The sequence below is a fragment of the Ruditapes philippinarum genome, unplaced genomic scaffold (assembly GCF_026571515.1).
Source record: "Ruditapes philippinarum isolate M1 unplaced genomic scaffold, ASM2657151v2 ctg815_1_1_1_1, whole genome shotgun sequence".
NCBI classification, from domain to species: Eukaryota; Metazoa; Mollusca; class Bivalvia; order Venerida; family Veneridae; genus Ruditapes; species Ruditapes philippinarum.
Genome location: NW_026856539.1, coordinates 38,529 through 58,902, shown reverse-complemented (window position 1 = coordinate 58,902; position 20,374 = coordinate 38,529). Strand labels below are relative to the sequence as shown.

Sequence of the window (20,374 nt, the reverse complement as noted above, 5' to 3'; positions counted from 1 at the left end):
ACACGCGGAATGTTCCTTGGAAGTTAAGGAACAATAAATATTTTATAGAATTCCGTGAAATTTTATACTGTGACCACGAATTAAATGACAAACATAAACCAAAGTGAATAATAAACTATATTTTAGACTAATTTAATTATCTGCTATTGGAATAAAACTTTTGAAATTGGAAGGCAGATAACTAGAAAATACATAATACATGTACGTGAAAGACACACCATTTTTGTTGCTAAAATATGTTATTATATTCTATAACAAAAGGAAATTAAAATAATTTCTATGAAACAGTGTTCAATCTGCCTACAACTGATACAAACGAATTTTAATAGTTTTAAACATTCGAAAAGCAGTTAAAAATCAAAATCAAATAACTGTGCCTGTTTACTCAATCATTAGCACGCGATAACCGTTTTCAATTCCGAATTTAATATCGGCGAAGTATATCGATAAGGCTACATTTATTTCTCTGTTTTCATATTACAAAGATAAAATACCGGTATATCACTATCACTAAAGGTAACTTGTTTTATCGTATATTAAAACAATTTAATTTTTGAATGAATTTAAGGTTTCTTCAAAATTCTACAAGTTTTTCTTTTTTCAAATATGTCAGACTATTGGCAATGCAGACAGAACAAAAGTTCTTTTATGTAAGTCAAACTCCTTATCCAAACTCTCAACATGTCTTTTCTTTTTTACAAATAGATATTTAAAGTAACAAAAAAGTGCTTTCTAGACAATATCATTAAAACGTGGTTAACGTACATTCCATCATCTATATTAGTCACACGTTCTAAAGGCTGAGATTTACACCCACTTGAATCGTCTATAACTTACATTATATACGTCACCACATTTCAACCCCTGTGGCCGGAAGTTACTGAAGTAGTTGGTAAGTAAGGCGCGACAAAAACTAGTGTCATACATTTATCTTTATTCTGTTTATAAATAATGGACTTGGATGATGTGAATACGTTTTTGGTAGGTATTCTTTCAAAGAAATTTTATTATGTTAAACATAATTTCGATAAAAAATAAAGATCAATCCATATTTGTTAAACTTGTTTCTTTTTGCTTGTTTGAGTTATTTATTTCTATTATCATCAGTGATTTTTATATCTAATTTACAAATAGTACATAGAATTTAACCAGAAATTATAAAATGCGCTATAAAGTACGTAATTATAAACAACTGCCGACTTTCTGTCAAATGTATTAATGTATATTATAGTTTAAACTTAAGAGTATTTTTTTGGTATTCTATGTTTAAATATTCCACCGGAAGTTGGCATTCGACATTACATACTTTGCGTGTTGGCGGCCATAATTAATATATTTATATATTGTTCATTGTTTTACTTAGTGAATATCAAATATTGAGACTTTGGTCAGTTATGAGTTTAGTTAACATATCATGATGTTTTGTGTATTTATATATTGTTTAAAAGGCCACATTTTAAATTAAGATTTGTTATTTGTTTCCTACGATGCTATATCTTCATGTGTTACCTTCTTTAAATAAAGGAAAAAAATAGAAAAAATATATAAGTTTGGCGACAAAGTCTTCGATTTGTATCCTACCATATCTATGTGTATTTATCATCTATCAGTAGTTCATTGGGCAAGATTTATCAAATATCATCAGCTAAAAAAAGATTAAATAAAAAGTTTTCTTTTCCCAGAACAATGATCGACAGAAACCAAAGGGCAAAAAATGGCGAAAAGAACGGATGACGGGCAAGGTCGTTGGCAACTATGTTTTTAACGGACGAATTGGTCATGGCGGCACTTCGTCCGTTTATCAAGCTGAATGTCATGGTAAAATAAACGCTTGCAAAGTGACAGATGGAAAGTTTTGTGATGGTCTCCTCAAAGAGTATGAAATACTAAGAACCCTCGAGCATCCAAACATCGTGAAAGTGTTTGATTGTATAGCGTGTAACAGAATAGTTACCATGGCAATAGAGAGATTACCTGAAGGGGATCTACATGATTATATCATCCGTAATTGGCCTGTGTCGGCTGAAAAAAGGCGAAAATATAGCAAGCAAATTCTGTCAGCTGTTGAACATATGCATAACCGAGAAATTGCTCATTGTGACCTGAAACTTGAAAATATGTTGATCGATACAACAGGAGACATAAAGATCATTGATTTTGGGTCTGCACTCAGAGTTTCAGAGGCAACCTACGATGATTTCGCTTACATAGCAACAACACCAGAATATTTGCCACCGGAAATATTTTGTGCCACAGCAGACGACACCTACGACATCCGGGCAATTGACGAATGGAGTATCGGAATTGTTTTGTTTATCATGCTCACTGGACGATTTCCTTTTGGTGAAGTTGATCAGACAAAAATCGCCAAATATATAAAGAAAATGCGTTCTGTGCGGTCCTTCGAATTGCGAAAGAGTGAGGAACGCTTTTTGTATTTTGACCAGGACTATTTAGACATTGTCCGTGGACTTCTTGCTTTTAAACCTGACAGTCGCCTCTCTGTGTCAAAAGCTTTATCATTAGAATATTTCACCCAAGGGATGAATATTGAAGATATTGAAAAGGAAATTGATGATGATTTTGATTCAATTTTTAATGATTTATAGAGTGAAACTATGTTTGATGTTACATTGTAACAACTTTGATGACCTGTTAACGTGTTGAATTAAAGGAACAAAATAAAATAATTAACGTTATTTCGAAGCTACATATGACAAGAGCAGGGTATGTGCTTGTTTTCCAGATAACCAATACATCATTAAAACTTGCTGAGTACACTGTTGATTTTGATCACTATTCCTTTCTTAAATCCACAGGTTTTATTAATGACCATTATTATATTTTGGTGGCAAATAATTTAAATAAATTAGTATTGTTTACTGATATATCTTCAGCCTTGAACTTCACACCATTTATGTAAGCATGTTTAACAATATACAACATTTCCGTGTCATGTTCGTTTGTTTGATTTTTCGTTGTTGTTGTTGCTGCTGCTGCTGCTGCTGTTGTCGTTGTTATTTTTTCTCATTGTTACTTATTATTCGAACAGGAAATTATACAGTTACAATGTATGTTTGATTTGATCAAACATTATTATGTCCTCTTCATAAATGATACTTACAACAAAAGCTGCCTATACTAGTTGATCAAGTGTTCGGTGAATGTTATAGATGAATTTATATCACCGTTACGTTCTTCATTAATAATAATCTAAAGAAGCTGGAGATTCTGTGTTACTTGTATAAATGTTTGTTTTACCATTGTTAAATACACATATGTACCTAGCAAATAAAGTCGTGTTCGTCACGTGATATACCATCATCTATATCAGTTCTTGTGATACATGACACAGAAGACGTTATTAATAGTACGTTATTTATGAGGTTTCTGTATCATATACTATAATTATGTATATATGGTTTCACAGCAGGATTTTTCACAAACAGTTGGAGAAATGTCAGTACAGAAATGGTCCGCCCATTGGTAGTTAAAACGGTACGGTTGCACAAAAACAGCGCATTGCTGGGAATTAGACCCATCATCATTCGGTTCTGAGTGGAAGAAGTCTAGGAACGTCACTATTTCATTAGTACCCCAATATCTCCACTCCCCTTGTTTAGTACTGTCGCTCATTCCCATGAACCATAAACCATTGTTCGAAACTAAAAATAAAAATATGTCGTTTATTAACTTTTTGGATAGTTTTCAATTGGATAGAAATTCAATATTTGTAGAAAAATACAATGTACAAGATAAATTGCGCTTTTTTGATTTCCAGAAATAACTGCCTGTCCTTTATCGTACAAAGAAAATGTATCGTTAAATAATAGTTATATAGTTTCAAGTCCCATTTAGAAATTCTTGATCATTTAGAACACCTCGCTGTCAAGCCGTAGCCAAGACCGATTCGATATATTTCGTACGATTTGCCATGGCAAGGACCTAAAATCCTCGGTCATTTCCTAGTTGCAATAAACATGAGCGTGCTGTTTTGTTCTTTGTTTTTGTGTGTGTGTTTCGTTCTTTGTTTTTTTGTTTATTTTTTCCCCATATCCAATGATGAATATTACAACTTTGAATCTTTATATTTTATGTTTAAAGGTGATAAAATTTACAGACACTTTCACTTACATTTTGTATTTTGAAATATCAAACGGAATTGCTTTTAATAAGACCCACTCAATATACAGCACTGTTTGCATAAAAGATGTTACTATGAACAGATGATCGTTAACACAATCAAAGTGTAGCTTCAAAGAAGATTCAATATATACCCCCGACCAAAGTCCCCCACCCACGTGCACACATTAAATTTACTCCAAGGGTGTAAAACATTGTAAAAATATTGATCTTCTATTATTCAGTTATTGAATCTTAAAGCAAATAATTTTATACTCATTAGTTTGTTATCATATAATCAATACAAAGTAACTAACACTAATCAAATATTGAATTTTATAGTAACAACATCCTTTTAAAACACCAATTAACATCCCTCTTAACGTTACAGCATTACAATAATATTTTTACTAATACATAAAAATGGGAAATTAAACCAGTTAAACAAATTAATCGTTACAATTCTGTATTTTAACATGCATTTGGACAAATTGCAGAGCGTCATTTTTTACCGGGTATTTTAACCCACAGACGCTTGGGGGTCAGATCCTGCCCCCCCCCCCCCACGTGATACGCCCCTGTAAACACTCTACCAAAACTATTTTAATATTTAAACACGAATTGTACATCTGTTACAACGATAAAAATGGTTTTCAAACAATTTTAACGTATATGAAAAAAATACCGTATACCATCAAGTCTCAATAAAGTATTGAGACTTGATGGTATACGGTATTTTTTTTCATATACGTAAAAATTGTTCGAAAACCATTTTTATCGTTGTAACAGATGTACAATTCGTGTTTAAATATTAAAATAGTTTTGGTAGAGTGTTTACAGGGGCGTATCACGTTGGGGGGCAGGATCTGACCCCCAAGCGTCTGTGTTTTAACCATGAATACAGACGGTGATGTATTACTTCAATAGAAAGTAAAGTTACAACATGAAGGCTTTCGTGCATATAGGTATCATTTAACGATTTTTTACGTGATTTCCTGAATACTTTAAAAGAATAATATTTAACCAAACTTACCCTGTTCTGCTAGAAAGGTCTTTAGAAACTCATTTTCGTCAGAAGTCTCTACATACACAGGGTGTGCTCCGTTCGTCTGACAATAATCCTGTGTTAAATGACACTACTTATCAAAATAAATACAATAAACAATGCACATGTATCTATCTAATATTTAATATTTCTTGCAGAAAGTGTCAGATTTTTTTGAGTAAGCTTTTCTACGTAAAGTAAGCGAGCCGTTCTAATTACATGGCTTGGGTTCTGAAAAAGCCCCCATATGACCTGACTTAAAATATTTTAAAAGAGGGAGCAAGAATAAAAGAAATATTTAGCTAAAATCGCAGAATAATTGAGTTTTGCTGTGAGAAATAATACCAAATACAACTCCTGTCATGCCCCCAGCACCGCTTTCAAAGGTATTCTATCCACAGCTCTTAACGTGGTGTTATCAATGATTCCGAAACACCAGAAAAATTTACAGCAATGAATAAAACAAACAAAAAACCCAAAGAAATAATAAGATATAGCAATCATAATATATAAGAAGCAAACGTTTTGCAACGATTAGTACATATCAGTATTGCATTTCTAATACAAAATGTATTAATGCGTATTTAGTAATCAAAATACACAAAAGACCCATTCCTTATCCAAAATAGCCTCTTTTTCCCAATTTGAAAAAGAATTCCAACTGTTGAAGCGCAAAACTATCAAACTGTTTAAACTTGTGAGAAAATTTGAACTATTTTGGCATGTTTCTTAAAGTAACATGTTTCATGATTTGACAAATGCTCAAAATTTACAAGTCATGTATTAGGAAGTTATCATTTTCTCAAAATTTCACAAATTTCCCAACATGCCGAATATTTTTATTTCCCAATTTATGCCAGGGGCCTTTTCCCAATTAGCTAACGCAGGCCCTGACTTATTATTGTAAATACTAACAAATGTCTTAATATAAAGTCACATACAAAAACAGGTCTCTATAATTATTTTTTTACATTATTCAAAGTAAATTGTTCTAGGTATATCGCGTTTATAATCATATTACGTAAAACACTTTAATAAATTATTATCAATATATTATTATCATACAATGTACTGGCAAAGAAGAAAAGCAAATGAGCGCGCAATGACAAAACTAACATAGTGCGTTTGCGACCAGCATGGAACCAGACCAGCCTGCGCATCCACGCAGTCTGATCAGGATCCATGCTGTTCGCTTACACACCCTATAACAAGTAGAGAAACTGATAGCGAACAGCATGGATCCTGATCAGACTGCGCGGATGCGCAGGCTGGTCTGGATCCATTCTAGTCGCAAACCCATTATGTTGGTTTTGTCATGACGCGGCTCAAATATGAAACAAATTGAATCATACCACTCCTTGCTGGAAGGTACCACTCGGACTTGACATGTAGCACGACTCTTTGTAGGCCGTCCACGAACCAGATTCTTCACAGACTGCTAATGAAAGAGTGTTAAAAGGTACAAATAATTGCCCAATCCATGTAAGTAAAAGTATTGTCTTAAGAAAAATGTGTATCTAAACTATAAAAGAAGAAAGCAGTATTAGGATATTACATAGATGTCATCTTTAAGATATCTATATTTAACTTATCATAATGTAGTATCCTACTAGAATGAAATGTCGTACAGTACGTATTTGAAAAATAAACAGTAAGTAGATTATTTAAAATTGTAATATTGTCCCTTCTCGTGATTGGCAGTTTAACGTATAATCTTAAAATTATAATGATCCTTTGTTTTGGCAGCCGATAAGACGTTCACTACTACCAGACACAATACAGTGTTCATTATAATAAGCCCTGACTTTGGTTGTTTGTTACAATGTACTAGTATAAAAGGAAAATGTAAAAAAATGCTGATTTGTTCAATGTTATATGTTGATACTCACCTGTTAACGGCTAGATATGATTTTGTGATATATAAAATTCTGATATGATATAGACTATATAAACACTGTACATTTAGCTGTTTTAAAAGTTATAATAAGTTCTTACTTTTAGGTTCTTTTTGAAAATATATAAATCCAGTGAATGAAATCAGCCCGCCCGGAGATGAATAAATCTCTGCACATCCGCGACATTTGCCGTCTATCTGATTATAAAAAACAGATAGACACTTTGTCTCATTTATACACATTAACAGACATCTGTTCAACATTCCAAAATTTGAAGAAAATATTAAATCTTTAGTCACACATATTTTGTCATCCAAAGACGACACTCTTGTCAATTTTGATATGACATGATTGACCGCCGTAACTTCATTATTCAACAGCATAATTGCCAAAATATACTGCATAAGTCGCAGACGCGCCCAAAACTTCTTTAGGCCATACTCCATGTTTTTATTCAGACAAAATGCTTTAGTATCACTTTGGTAAAGGTAATGGAAATGTTCATACTATATAACTACATGTAGTGTAAGCACAGCAAATAAGCCAAACTTTAATAGGACGGATTATAAATATTTACATGTACATGTTTAATTTGTTAATGGTCTTTCACAGTTCTTGTTTTAATAGCAGACGACACACATACATAATTATTTCTGTTTGCGATGCTGATTAAGCGTGGTGATGTTTTTGGATACTTTAGCAATAACACTTCTCTAGTTAAAAGTAGAATATAATTTGTATTTTTGTAATTGATCCATATTCATGATAATGGACCTTTCCAATGTTTACAGTTTTATGATGAACAAGTTGCTACTGTGAGACACTACATATAGTAACTGGTTGACATGGGTTACACAACAGTTCTTGGTTTTGTTTGTCTTACTTTTGTGAAGAATAGAATAGAGGAGGCTTCATTTTTCACTGTAAAAAAAACTGGAAATGTTCATACATTTATCAAGTTGAAATAAGCAGTCGTGAGTATGGATATCAAACTTAGAAACGAAATTCTCAAGTTTATACACGTCCACAGTATCATTAATTGAAAGCTCATATATTTTTTGGGAGTGCAAAAACTTGAGGCGTTTTCCCACTGTAAAACTGTATGTATTTGTGCTCTTAAATTTACATCAATTATTCTCATTAACGAGCACACACCATCCTTTGCCACTGACAGCACAGTTTTGAATAATTGTTGACACTGTAAATGCTAGCAAGTATAATGACATGGTTTTTAACATGGACCCAAGCCAGTCTGCACTCCCATGCACTCCCATGCTGTCAGGTGGCACACTATTTTTTTAGTATATTGATATTACACCATCGCATTTATAAACTGTCATTTCAAACAATCAAAGCAATATGTATACATATTAGCAATATAAGAGTTCAGGCGTCAATAGTCAATACAATGGAACGCAAATTAATATATTTCAGACATATCATTCTATCCAACTTTCGAGTCCGCCCGTTTTGCTCATTAGGCACATCATCTGATTTGTATTCCAGGAGTGGTTGGTTCAATCCCCAAAGGTGACGATTTTCTCCGTCAGACTTGAGTCTTATTAATTGACATGTTTCTCACACTGCTGATATAGAAATCGTGTGAGATAGGCAGTCTGTTACTTGCCGAGAAATTTGTAGGAAAGCCAATAAGGCGGACTAACCCTCAAGATATGACCAAAAATAGGTTTCAAATAGATACATAAACAATCATTTTATTGCATCAAATATCTCAAACATAAGTAAGAAATACTCTTTTTTAAATATACATGTAAAGGATAAGCAGAAAATTTTCATGACAAGCATGTTTTATATATAATATTTTTATTACCTTCCTTTTCTCTTTTATTTATACAACATTTTCAAAATAGTTACAAATATAACTAACTTTATTTCAGAACTCAAAACAATCATCTTTACCTTGTAAAATGACCTAAAAATGAAAATGACCTTCAGCTCATACCTAGAGTCTTTATATTCTCTACATCAACAGTACCGTTATTTTCGTTGACTGGTACTCTGGTAAATTCTTTTCCCGCCATTTTATCATACTTTTCCTTTAATTTCTTCATCACGTGATAAAGTAACACAAACACACAACTGTTTGTCAGCACAAAAACTCCGTATAATAAAGGGAAAAGAGCTAATTTCGGAATCATATTTTTCGGGAAAGATAAACTAATAAGGGTCATGCACAATGGAAAGTTTTGAATTCCTGTTTCAAGCGCTACTGTTCGCGCATGCGTGGCATTCATTCGGCATATCTTAGCTACAATGTATCCGAATGCAAATCCGACAAAGGGTAAAAAGAAGGCACCGATGTAGATTTTCCAAGAAGATTTGTACATGAACGGATAAAGTAGGCTCATTAAAGTCATTGACAGAATCACCGCCAAACCACCACAGAAACTTCCTATCTGAAAAAGAAAAACAAAGAGCATGCCGTATCTTAGTGTCACAAGAAAACAGTGTTTAAACAAAACTTATCAAAGATGTTTCAGAAACAGAATTATTTGATCATGTGACACAGGACAAAACTTCCTTGTCAACTGAATTCCTTCTTTGTGGCTCGGGAGATCTAATTAGATTTAAGAAGGGTCAGAAACTCGTAAAGACGCGTTATACCCAGGGAAAGTATACGTATGGCACACCCTCACACAACACTTTAAAGTTATCCCAAATAGTCTCTATCTGATAAATGAATGCCAAGAATTTTCTCTTGAACTTTCAAGTTGCGATTTTATTTTTAATTTCAATTTTGTTCTTTCCATGTTCTTACCTTGACAAAAAATAAAGCGACCCTTTCCCACTTCCAACGTAAAGCTATTCCCACAGCAGCAGGCCCCACTGTCATTACAAGGGAGATAATAATATTTTTGTAAGGTATGACAAGATCATCATTCGTCCAGCTTCTACTGTACAGCCATATATTTAAAGGCATCATACCCAACGCCAAAAGAGTAGCCAATGATGTCATAGTTAAACTGAAAAGGCAACGAAATAAAATGTACGACAGTTAATTATTGTTTAGCGGCAATATATATCTGACTGACACTATAAATGTTAAAATTTAATGGCGACTAGATGCACTGTGGTCTAAGGTTCCATCCCCCGCAATTCCGTAATTGAGAAACACGAAAGCCTTTATTTTAATGTTATTTCCTTTGACAGTAGATTTTTGAATTTAACAATGATGCAATTTACTTAAAAACCATAGATACATGTAATGTTTAAAAAAGGACAGAAAATAATTAATGAATGTATGGATAAGTTTAACTCGGAACATAAACGACTATGTTTATTGTAAAATATAACCAACCTTAAGGGCACGTCTCCGTCAGCCCAATACGAGAATATATTTGATGTAGAACCACCAGGACAACTACCCATTACCAGCATCCCTATGGCGGCAACAGGTTCTAACTGAAGCGCATGCGCGAATCCAAATGTGACCAATGGTAGCACGATAAACTGAGCAAGCATTCCTATAGCTGCTCCGATTGGCCGCCGTAAATGCCCGATAAGTTTCCACAGTTCTATTGTACAGCCCATGCCAAACATTATGATCACTAAAGTTGTGGTAATAACAACGTCCGAAACGACTTTTAATGTTGAAAGTCCACTTGCTGCTGTTGTAATATTAAAGTCGGATAGTGATACATTAGTTCCATTAGTAACATCCGGTATGAGATGGTCAGCCTCTGTTACAGTTTCCATCTCTTTATTTAAATTGTTGCCAAATGAATCAAACAATCTAGTATAGCACCTGTTGTTTGTTTGTCAAGTGCGTGGGAAAATAAACATCTGACAAGATGACCATGTCAAACTATTTAGAAGTTTGATTTATCTCCATGCCGTCTTCTGTATTTAAATTGTCCAAAACGAGATATGGATGCAATTTCTTATTCTACAATTACGGCTATTTTTGTTTGTCTCAAAATATTTTTGTTCGGTTTTACGACACACAAACATAGAATAGGTCACATGGCGACTTTCAAACTATACTGGTGAAGGAAAAACTTATGGTACCCTTCTGTGCATTATTTCTGGCACAAGCGAGAACCGGAGTAGAACCACTGATGTTCCGGAAGCTAGCTGCATCACTTGAAAGAATGCAAAAGCCCTGTCGGGATTCGAACCCATAGCGGAGCGGGACAAATGGTTTGAAAGCAACGACCAACGGCCTAAATTTATACTTAACATTCTGATGCACTTTTATAAGTTCGCTTATCACAAATACGGTAAAAAAAATCCAAGTAAGAAGTAGTTAAAATTGTGAATTCACGATGATGACATCTGAAATTCATGAAGTTGAAATGTCCTTACCGGTATTTCGTACATTACAATTAACTTGCTTTATTTTGTATGTGGATACCAAAGGCAATAGACTCTTTTCGACGTTTTGCAGATTGAAATAAAGAAATATTTTACATGAAAAACCAACATGTTGGACACCGTACATGTATATATAAATAATGGTCTACAAGGGTATATAGATGGACACATATATAATAAAGAAAGGTATAAATTGTCTAAATTTATTTAGCACTGTTCGTACGAAAATGGTAAACAAATATGTATTTTTAGAAAGAAAATGTAAAATCTTAAGAACTACACTGACGTTTTTGAGCTCTATCAACTTTCTTTAGTTACAAGATCATCAACATATTAAATTGGGAGCAAGATATTGGAGAAAATGTGTCTGCTGCCAATCTATGAGAATTTAAGTTTGAACCTACTTGGATCACATCATTTTTCTCTCATATTTCGATCGCTCAAGCCAAAGGGGGTAGACTAGAATTTTAATAATGAAAGCTGAAAGTACTTATCTTACAACTATGTTTATGCTAATATGAACTACCATCAACGTATTGAAAATGAAGGATTATGATAAGAAAGTGGTGTATGTCTTATCAACACTATATATACATAATGTTACAGAATATATATACAGATAAACATCAGGTCGAAAATAAGGGACAAAAGTCTTTGATTATTAGAGGAAATCTGAAAAACTTCATTAAACTGCTAAAGGTAGAATTTAAATTAAAAAACAAACAAGAAGTTTTTGTGATATAGATAAAATCGTTGTTATAGCATCCAATGTCATACTGTATGCATGAAAAACTTTGCTTAACATTTATAGGTTGCTCATTTGTTGGGACAACATTTGAAGAAAAAAAATATATGAAAAAATATATAAAATGTGTAAACGGCTGGAATTTTATTCTGATGCCACATGTAACACAAACGTTTCTATAGTAACATGCGACCATATTACCAATTGTAATAATGGAAACATTCGTTTAAAGCTTTAACCTTGAAGATGGAAGCTGGATAAGTCCCTTTTTTAACATTCAGCAGGCTAGGGGTTAATTGAATTAAAGCAGGTCAACTATATAACCTTCCTATTCTTCTATTTCAGCATGCTGCATTATTATATAAATAACACATGGGGTTTGTGGGTAACAGTAAAAATATCATCCCAAGGAAAATACTGTTACCCGAACAGTACGTGTGATGATTTTTTATGATGATTTTATTTATTTTCTTTAGAAAATAGACCATTTGACAATATTTTATACTGTTAAAGATACTGTTACCCTGTGACAGTACAAATTTCTTAGTCACGTGGTACACTTGCATTAACAGTATAACTAACTAAAGTGAGGGGTAAAGCTATTCACTATTCCTACATTAATGTTTAGTTACTTAAGATATGTCGATAAAATGTGATAAAGTGTTGGCTTTTTTCATTTAGAATATTATAAAGACCATCGTAATATAGAGTAATAAAATTGATGACGTCATCATGTAATGATTCCCTTTAGACACATCAGCCGATAAACCTGTAAAAGTGGAAAATAGTAATGTTAACATTGCCTTTTTAAAAGTATTGCCAATCACAAAAATATATTTTCTTGTACTTAACGTTTCCTATCTTCTTTTTATGGAATGATAATGGCATATAACTTATTTAAGTTTTAAAGGATGTTGACAAGAAGGAACTGGAAATTTCTAATCGAGAATTGTTGACCATTTGATGAAGATCCGATTCTTTAATATATTTGCAAAATATCAGATTACTGGTTCTCTGCATTTTGCAAAATAATATTATATAATATGATAAATTTAATAATATAATATAATATAATAATAGACATTGAAATTGCGTTTAAATGCTTTTAACTCAAATCAGGCTGAGAATCGCACAAAAAATGATTTTCAATTAAATTCTGAGTATATGTTTTCTTTATCTTGGCACATTTTTACATTTCAAGTACACCAGTCGATTTGTGTAAGAACTTCAAATTGTATGCTTTTTTTATTCATATGGACCTCAGTGAAGCTACACATGACAGTACTTGAAATGTTTTCACAAAATTTTTGTACCATTTAATGTAGGTCCAGACCAATAACTTGTGTACAAATTTTAGATCATTCGCTCATCCCGTTTTTTTTTCAGAATAATTATTTTTATTGTGCAAAATGACAGTGATTAAAGTTTGATTCAGGGCTTTATTTCTTGATGTGTGCCGATTCAACCGCATCAAGATTTTTAAAATTGAAATATAATTTAATTTACTTTATACAGTGTCTTCACAAAATTAGTAATTAACTTGAGATAGTTATATAAAGTGATCAGGAGCAAGCCGATTATACCTGTAGCTTTAGAATGATTGATCTGTAGATTTGTCTGACTTGTATCAATTGATGCGGGTGTAGTGAAATGTATGGCGTAATCTGAAAACAAAAATTAAATCAAAACTATTTCTTATACCTTAATATACATTATCATGCATCTAAAACCGCTTCTATAAGTGCATCTTTGATCTCATATTGGTACAATGTAGAATAAATTCATGTTCGCATTGTCTATTGAACAATGTTATAAAGTTTGAAAACGGAGCATTTGTTACACTTTGAATGCATATTGTTTATATATGGTGTTTGTTGTACGTACCATATACTAACACTGTGTCAAAATCTTTGCCTAAGGAATTTCTAGCGTAGCACGTATAGTTTCCAAAGTCATCTTTTTGTAGGTCTGATATTGCCAAGGACAATGTTTTAACAGTATTGTCTATGTTGCTGCCATAGAGTCTCATCTAAAATAGACGGAGTTATATCTGTAAATTGTTACATTAGACTTTTTTCATAAGCATGTGTCTATTAAACCTTTGTTAAGAATATGCTTAAGTATTTACTGCAAAAATTATAAAACAACGTTCACATAAACAAATTCATAAAACAGAAGGAAGGATGAAAGCAGATTTAAGTGTACTGTAGAGATGAATCGAAACTGAGAGTCGTTAATGTACTTATCTAACAGAAACACTCAGCTACCAGCCATACAATGGGCAATGCTACATGTTTCAATGGCAAGGAAGGCAATATGTAAGCCAGTGTCGGTGAATCATAATGTCTGGTATTCTGTCAAAGAACTGCATTTCGTCATATGTATGACGACAAATACCGGTCTCACGTGACTTTTTGTCAAGATTATTTTACAAGTCTTGCCGTAGATAGAATATTTCAGTATAATTGACTACTTGTAAGTAGTTGAAGGTTTGAATTTCTGTGGAAAATGTATGTTGGCATCAAAGCACACCCAGTTCAATGTATGACAATAGATGACCTACAACTTTCCTTTTTCAAAGTATAATGTTTATATGTGTCAGAACATTTTTATGAATAATCTGTAGTTTAATACTAAAATAAAAATAAAAATGTTCTATCATATACCTGGTATTTGCCTTTGTTGGGGGTGTCAAGATTGGTGTTGCCCTTTAGCCAATACATATCTGAAGGCGGGTTGGCAGTAATCTTACAGTCCAGGATGGTTTCTTTTCCAACATTCTGACCAATCCGCTTGGATAGGAGGCTGACCTTTGGAGCAACTTATGAGAAAAAAGCATAAGCATAATCATCTAAAGCCATAACAATTCTTTCAGACTCATTATAATAGTATACTAGTTTGAATAGTATATTTATTCAATCCCTTATCGACAGCTTAGGTGAATCAGAGGCGTACATATAAACATTTAAAAAGTTTAGAATAAACTGTTTATTTATGTACAATTTGTAGTGAATTTAACCAATGTAAGCAGTAAGTGTCGAAATACATGTATAATACTTGGCTATTCATGTGCATTGTTCTTTTGGCAAGCAAATATCAATTCAAAACGATGCTACGTTACCGGAAGTCTTTGTATTTTGTTCACTGTCGAAAAGGTGTGCGATTGACTTTGACTGTTTACAGTTGATCTCATGTATGTAAACCATCATTCTACATAACACCTGTTTGAATTGCGCCCACTCTAAACCTCTTTGTATTTAGTTTGAATTGCTTGGCTAGTTTGTAGAGTACATGCACTTTCTTTACTTTGATTAAATGATATAGGTTTACTCCTTTATTTTTTACCAATTATTTTCATAATGTAAAACAGTTCTTTCACTAAAACATTTTACTCTGCGTATGAAAATATTTAATAATGTTGAATAAGGAATACGTACATTGTACGATAACTCTAGTTTTCTTGCTGTCTGATTTACCATTATAAGCCACGCACTCGTATGTACCGGCCGTCTGTCTGGTCACGTTTGGTATAATCAACACATCTCCAGAACGGTGTATGTCTGCAGAAAACAGATTTTAGGAGAAAATAATGCAACAAATAATAACGGATACAACATGGAACACGCGGAACTGGTGGCCTAGTGGGTAAGGTGTCTGCCTCTCAACTCAGGGAGCATGGGTTCGAGCCCTACTTGGGTCACAATCTCGTTTCTTCAATGACACCGGTAATGGTAGTTTCCATGAAGCGGACTCGAAAGTGATTGATATCGAGCTTAGATAAATATGTTTAAAGTAACACGCGGAGTCTTCAACAGAAATACAAGTAAAAGAAAATACATCATAACTTCAATGGCACATAATATTAACTAAACTGTTAGGGTTTACTGAAGACATATTTCAGAAATAAATGATTTTTATGACAATGAAGTAACTCATACTTTGTTCAGTAGTTTCGGCGTGATATTTTAAAGCGGCCTTCAGTTTTTCTTTTCTGTTGGAAAAACAATCATGTGTTGTTTTTAGTAATTCTATCTTGGAAAAGTGCATCATATCACGGTTAAGCCTTGTTCAAAACATACGTGCCGAGAGCAATTTATAAACGCGTCAGTGAAATTTTTTCTGAAAATAGAAGTTTGAGAAACGAATAGTCCACTTTTCGAATTCAAATACATGCATAGAGAGTAGAGCGGTAGATTAGAGGTATCGATGGCTTCCCTTATATTTATGTATTTTAGTGTCGGCAAATTTTATTTTTCACCTTAATTCTTTTGATTTGACTTTTGATATCATATGAAATCATTTATCTACAAATATCCTTAATTTGATTTAACCTTTAGCAAAGCTGAGGGCCGCTTTAAGGTTGGAAACTTACCCTGCTTTTGTCCCAATTGTAGTTTATACCATTTGACTGTAGGCTGCGGAAACCCTGTGGCGTTACACTGTAGAAACAATGTTTCACCTTCTTTCAATATCACATCTCTACTTGAAATATCTTTGATAATCTTGGCAGGAACTGCATAAAGAAAATATGATTTTTACACATATAATTCAATTTGATGACAATTTTATAATGCATGAAATTATACTACTGTGACCATGAAGAGGCCGCACTGACTATTAAATGCGTAGTGTTCTATGTTGTACTTATATATGTATATAATTATGCTTCTTAAACAATGTTCAAACATCGAAGAGTATGTAAAATATGTACTGCAAATATTTGTCCACATTATATGTAATCATTAAAATAAATGCATTCATTTCTTATTGAAAAATTTGACTTAGACTTTATAGAATATAAATTTCTAATTACCTCCCTTTATTTACATGAAATGTTAAATTCAGTAATATCTTTACAAATAATGCTTTTTGGAACTTACAATATTGATAAATCTTCATTTGAGCATTATATTTATGATATAAAACCATAACAAAAATTGAGTAACGGGATCTTTAAATACGCCACGCGCCTCATCATCAGTATCGATCAGTATCAACGAGAAAACGATTTTAATGACATTGTAAAAAAAATATTTCATTTATTTGAAATTAAATTTTTAATGAAATCGTGAAATTCAACTCGAACACTCGAGACTTAAATAAATGTTTTGTTCGATTTACCTAGAACGGCAAGGTTGACAGTTTTTGACGTGACTGGAACGGTGTTTACCTGGCAGCGATATTGCCCAGCGTCTTGGTGTGTTACGTTCATAATATTTAAGTTCCATTCTTGGCTAAATGGTCTCTCGACAAGGTAACGAGCATCGTCCGTTATACTTCGATCATCGAGAGTCAATGCAACCGAAGATGGACTTATCCATACAACCTTAAATAATATGTACAGTGTATACATGTAAATGGTTAATAAAATAAAGAATATGGCTCTTTTCTACGCCTTGTTTCAAATAAAGATGAACTGAATTGATCATTTCTTTAAATTTCTTAATTTTAGCCGCGTCACGACAAAACCAACATAATGGGTTTGCGACCAGCATGGATCCAGACCAGCCTGCGCATCCTTGCAGTCTGATCAGGATCCATGCTGTTCGCTATCAGTTTCTCTACTTGCTATAGGGTTTGTTAGCGAACAGCATGGATCCTGATCAGACTGCGTGGATGCGCAGGCTGGTCTGGATTCATGCTGGTCGCAAACCCATTATGTTGGTTTTGTCGTGACGCGGCTCATTTATTACGTTGATTAAACAAGTCATTGTTTATAATTTGAAAGGTGCACTATGTGTACCAGAGCAGTTATCATGTGTTCAATTGAGAAATTGAATTGTTCGAAATACTTTCGTTTCTAACCGACAATTACGGGGCCTATGTATTGTATTGTTACAATATTTAACAAATTGAACAACATTTATGACCATCTAATGCTCATTTATTACAAAGTTTGGAACATCTATGGTGCTTTTAAATGTCCGTGCAGACTTAAGTTATGTCATACATTAATGTTAATGTTAACTTATTTATATTAGAATAAAAGTAAAATGGCATATTTACCTTAAATTCGCCCAGGTATTTTACAACACAAGGCAAAGTGACGGTGTTACCTTCTAATGCAGTGACATTCGTAACTGGAGAATCTATAGATGGGTTTACACCATAAACTGTTACGAAAAATATAAGGGAAAACGGTTATAAAATATGTAATGATTGCTGATTATGCAAATAAAATTTTCCGGTTTTTATTGACTGACATGCCCTTTATATTCTTTCCGTATACATACAATAATTTGGACAAACTAAACAAAAACCCATGAATACTGGTTATGGGCTTTGTATCATATCCAGAATATTCTTCATCAGCGATGATACCCTCCATTATTGAAAATGGTGTTTCAGATTTATCTACACCACACGTATTCGTTTCGTTATTATCATTTATTACATGTTTAAATCGTCTGCTAAATGATCTTAAATGATCTTATCTTAACTATTTTGTAAGTAAAGCCAACACAGCAGAATGCATAAGGGTAATTCATATTGGTAATGCATGTATCAAGTATGTGACTAAAATTGTACTGTTACATAGAAAACAGTTCTAACTGTAAAAAATATTGTCACACTGTGGCCGGAATTGTTTTCTCGATTCAGTTTTAAATATTCACTATGTAGCTATAGGGTCATTTACCAGAGAATTTAGTAGTACTTTTCATGTCTTTAACTCTTTTGGTGACATAGTTAAAAGTAAACATCTTTAACAACGGAAGTTTTTGCAGGGGAATATCAATCAAAATGAACGAGCTGTAATAAATGATCATAACGAAACGAATACGTGTGGTGTAGATAAATCTGAAACACCATTTTCAATAATGGAGGGTATCATCGTTGATGAAGAATATTCTGGATATGATACAAAGCCCATAACCAGTATTCATGGGTTTTTGTTTAGTTTGTCCAAATTATTGTATGCGCTGACAGAATGTAAGAAAAGTATATTCTATAGTTCAGCATTGAATGTTAAGGTGAGCTGAGTTCATGGTATTGTTGATTTAATTTTGTTACAGTTGAAATATATTTGCTTGCGGTAATAAAAAAAATAAAAAAAATGTTTTGTGAAAAAACAGTAAAGAAATATTATTCCTCCTAAATTTACAATTTCATCGTCAAATTTATAGGACTAATCAAAAGCCCAGTGAAATTGAAACTATGATAATTTTCACTACTAAAGCCATCGTCGAAACCCACGGTACACATTTCGTATATTATACTAATTCTAATATACTGGTATAGTCTGGGTTACCCAGGATGTACTTAAATCTATTCCCTAATACTTTGCGAGCCGTCCGGTTAGCTCAACAGGTTGGGGGCGACCCGGGCTCGATTCCCGGAATGTATAGGTCCCGACATCGTTGTAATTGATTATGAAATGCTTTCTACGGTCATTTGTAATGTACCTCGGCTCTGGTAGGTACAGAAGTGATTAGTTCATTGCGACAGTGATAAAGGCTTTAGCACTGGTAACTGCTTGAGATCCTGCCCAGGGACAATGCTGTGGCTGAACTGTGTTCTGATTAATTCAAAGTTGCTTTCTGCTGTCATTCGGAGGGTAAACTACCACCACCACCACTACCACCACCAGTGTTTTGATGATATATAAATGCTATATAATGAAGATTTTGCGTAAATCTTACCTGCTATAGATACTTTTAAGAAACCAAACAAGACCGGAATATTTAAAGATATATCCATTTTTATAAAATGTGTTCCTCGGTGTTCTACACGCCGTATTATCAAACGTTATGTTTGTTACCAGTGTACGATGATGATATGATAATAATCACCGTATTATAACTTTTAGAATATATTTTATGCTAAATTACAGAAGCACGCGCTGATGACTGGTTTCAAAGTTATTCATTAATTGACAAATTTGGATTGACATTTTCTAAAAACAATAGTTCTGTTTATAATGGTGTTACTCACTTACACGTGTTTCGTTTAGTTCCTGTAGGTATTGGCTAATGTGGCTTCTTCAGAGGAGTTATTTTCATTTGATGTTTCATTTATATGTTTTCTATCCTGTTTTTATACTATTAGTGACACAATTTGTTAATAGTAGGGAATCAGTCTCGTACAAAAACATGTGTCATTTAAAGTGCAAGAAAGTGGATTTAACCGGGTAACCTTGTACCTTGTGAAATCGTCGTCAATATATATGTGCATGCACCATTTTGCCGTATAATAGAAACCCCGGTTAAATAGAGGTTTTGACAGCTTGATAAC

General features: G+C 33.1%; 4 protein-coding genes across 5 annotated transcripts; 1 reads left to right on the top strand and 3 right to left on the bottom strand.

Annotated features, from left to right (window-relative positions):
• Positions 1-851: 851 nt before the first annotated feature.
• LOC132746913 (uncharacterized) lies at positions 852-2,954 on the top strand. 2 transcript variants are annotated; one of them, XM_060736187.1, is made up of 2 exons: positions 852-981; positions 1,683-2,954. In XM_060736187.1, the coding sequence occupies exons 1-2, from the start codon at positions 952-954 to the stop codon at positions 2,607-2,609; spliced, it is 957 nt and encodes a 318-aa protein (XP_060592170.1). In that variant the 5' UTR covers positions 852-951; the 3' UTR covers positions 2,610-2,954. The 2 variants fall into 2 exon arrangements, with proteins under 2 accessions (XP_060592170.1, XP_060592171.1); XM_060736188.1 differs by having other exon boundaries at positions 871-892.
• A 454-nt stretch (positions 2,955-3,408) lies between these two features.
• LOC132746908 (collectin-12-like) lies at positions 3,409-7,508 on the bottom strand. The gene is made up of 4 exons (XM_060736182.1): positions 7,163-7,508; positions 6,520-6,605; positions 5,156-5,243; positions 3,409-3,665 (listed from the first exon to the last, which is right to left on the bottom strand). The coding sequence occupies exons 1-4, from the start codon at positions 7,506-7,508 to the stop codon at positions 3,409-3,411; spliced, it is 777 nt and encodes a 258-aa protein (XP_060592165.1).
• A 1,419-nt stretch (positions 7,509-8,927) lies between these two features.
• LOC132746912 (ileal sodium/bile acid cotransporter-like) lies at positions 8,928-10,826 on the bottom strand. Its single transcript, XM_060736186.1, has 3 exons — positions 10,382-10,826; positions 9,842-10,046; positions 8,928-9,479 (listed from the first exon to the last, which is right to left on the bottom strand). Exons 1-3 carry the CDS (start codon positions 10,777-10,779, stop codon positions 9,015-9,017), a joined length of 1,068 nt encoding a protein of 355 aa, XP_060592169.1. The 5' UTR covers positions 10,780-10,826; the 3' UTR covers positions 8,928-9,014.
• Positions 10,827-11,586: 760 nt separating this feature from the next.
• On the bottom strand, positions 11,587-19,939 carry LOC132746911 (opioid-binding protein/cell adhesion molecule homolog). Its single transcript, XM_060736185.1, has 9 exons — positions 19,783-19,939; positions 18,149-18,255; positions 17,264-17,468; positions 16,515-16,655; positions 15,580-15,702; positions 14,809-14,963; positions 14,027-14,171; positions 13,726-13,806; positions 11,587-12,911 (listed from the first exon to the last, which is right to left on the bottom strand). The coding sequence occupies exons 1-9, from the start codon at positions 19,838-19,840 to the stop codon at positions 12,820-12,822; spliced, it is 1,107 nt and encodes a 368-aa protein (XP_060592168.1). The 5' UTR covers positions 19,841-19,939; the 3' UTR covers positions 11,587-12,819.
• Positions 19,940-20,374: the final 435 nt, after the last annotated feature.

Coding starts and splice junctions, on each gene's coding strand:
- LOC132746913 (XM_060736187.1), top strand. CDS start 952: ATGGACTTGGATGATGTGAATACGTTTTTG. Junction 982..1,682: donor ATGATGTGAATACGTTTTTG/GTAGGTATTCTT, acceptor TTCTTTTCCCAG/AACAATGATCGACAGAAACC.
- LOC132746908 (XM_060736182.1), bottom strand. CDS start 7,508: ATGGAGTATGGCCTAAAGAAGTTTTGGGCGCGTCTGCGACTTATGCAG. Junction 6,606..7,162: donor TTTTCAAAAAGAACCTAAAA/GTAAGAACTTAT, acceptor CTCTTTCATTAG/CAGTCTGTGAAGAATCTGGT. Junction 3,666..5,155: donor GACCTTTCTAGCAGAACAGG/GTAAGTTTGGTT, acceptor TTTTATTTTTAG/TTTCGAACAATGGTTTATGG.
- LOC132746912 (XM_060736186.1), bottom strand. CDS start 10,779: ATGGAAACTGTAACAGAGGCTGACCATCTCATACCGGATGTTACTAAT. Junction 10,047..10,381: donor GACGGAGACGTGCCCTTAAG/GTTGGTTATATT, acceptor TTGCCTTTTCAG/TTTAACTATGACATCATTGG. Junction 9,480..9,841: donor TCGCTTTATTTTTTGTCAAG/GTAAGAACATGG, acceptor TTTCTTTTTCAG/ATAGGAAGTTTCTGTGGTGG.
- LOC132746911 (XM_060736185.1), bottom strand. CDS start 19,840: ATGGATATATCTTTAAATATTCCGGTCTTGTTTGGTTTCTTAAAAGTA. Junction 15,703..16,514: donor ACAATTGGGACAAAAGCAGG/GTAAGTTTCCAA, acceptor TGTTTTCTGCAG/ACATACACCGTTCTGGAGAT. Junction 12,912..13,725: donor CAATCATTCTAAAGCTACAG/GTATAATCGGCT, acceptor CCACTTTTACAG/GTTTATCGGCTGATGTGTCT.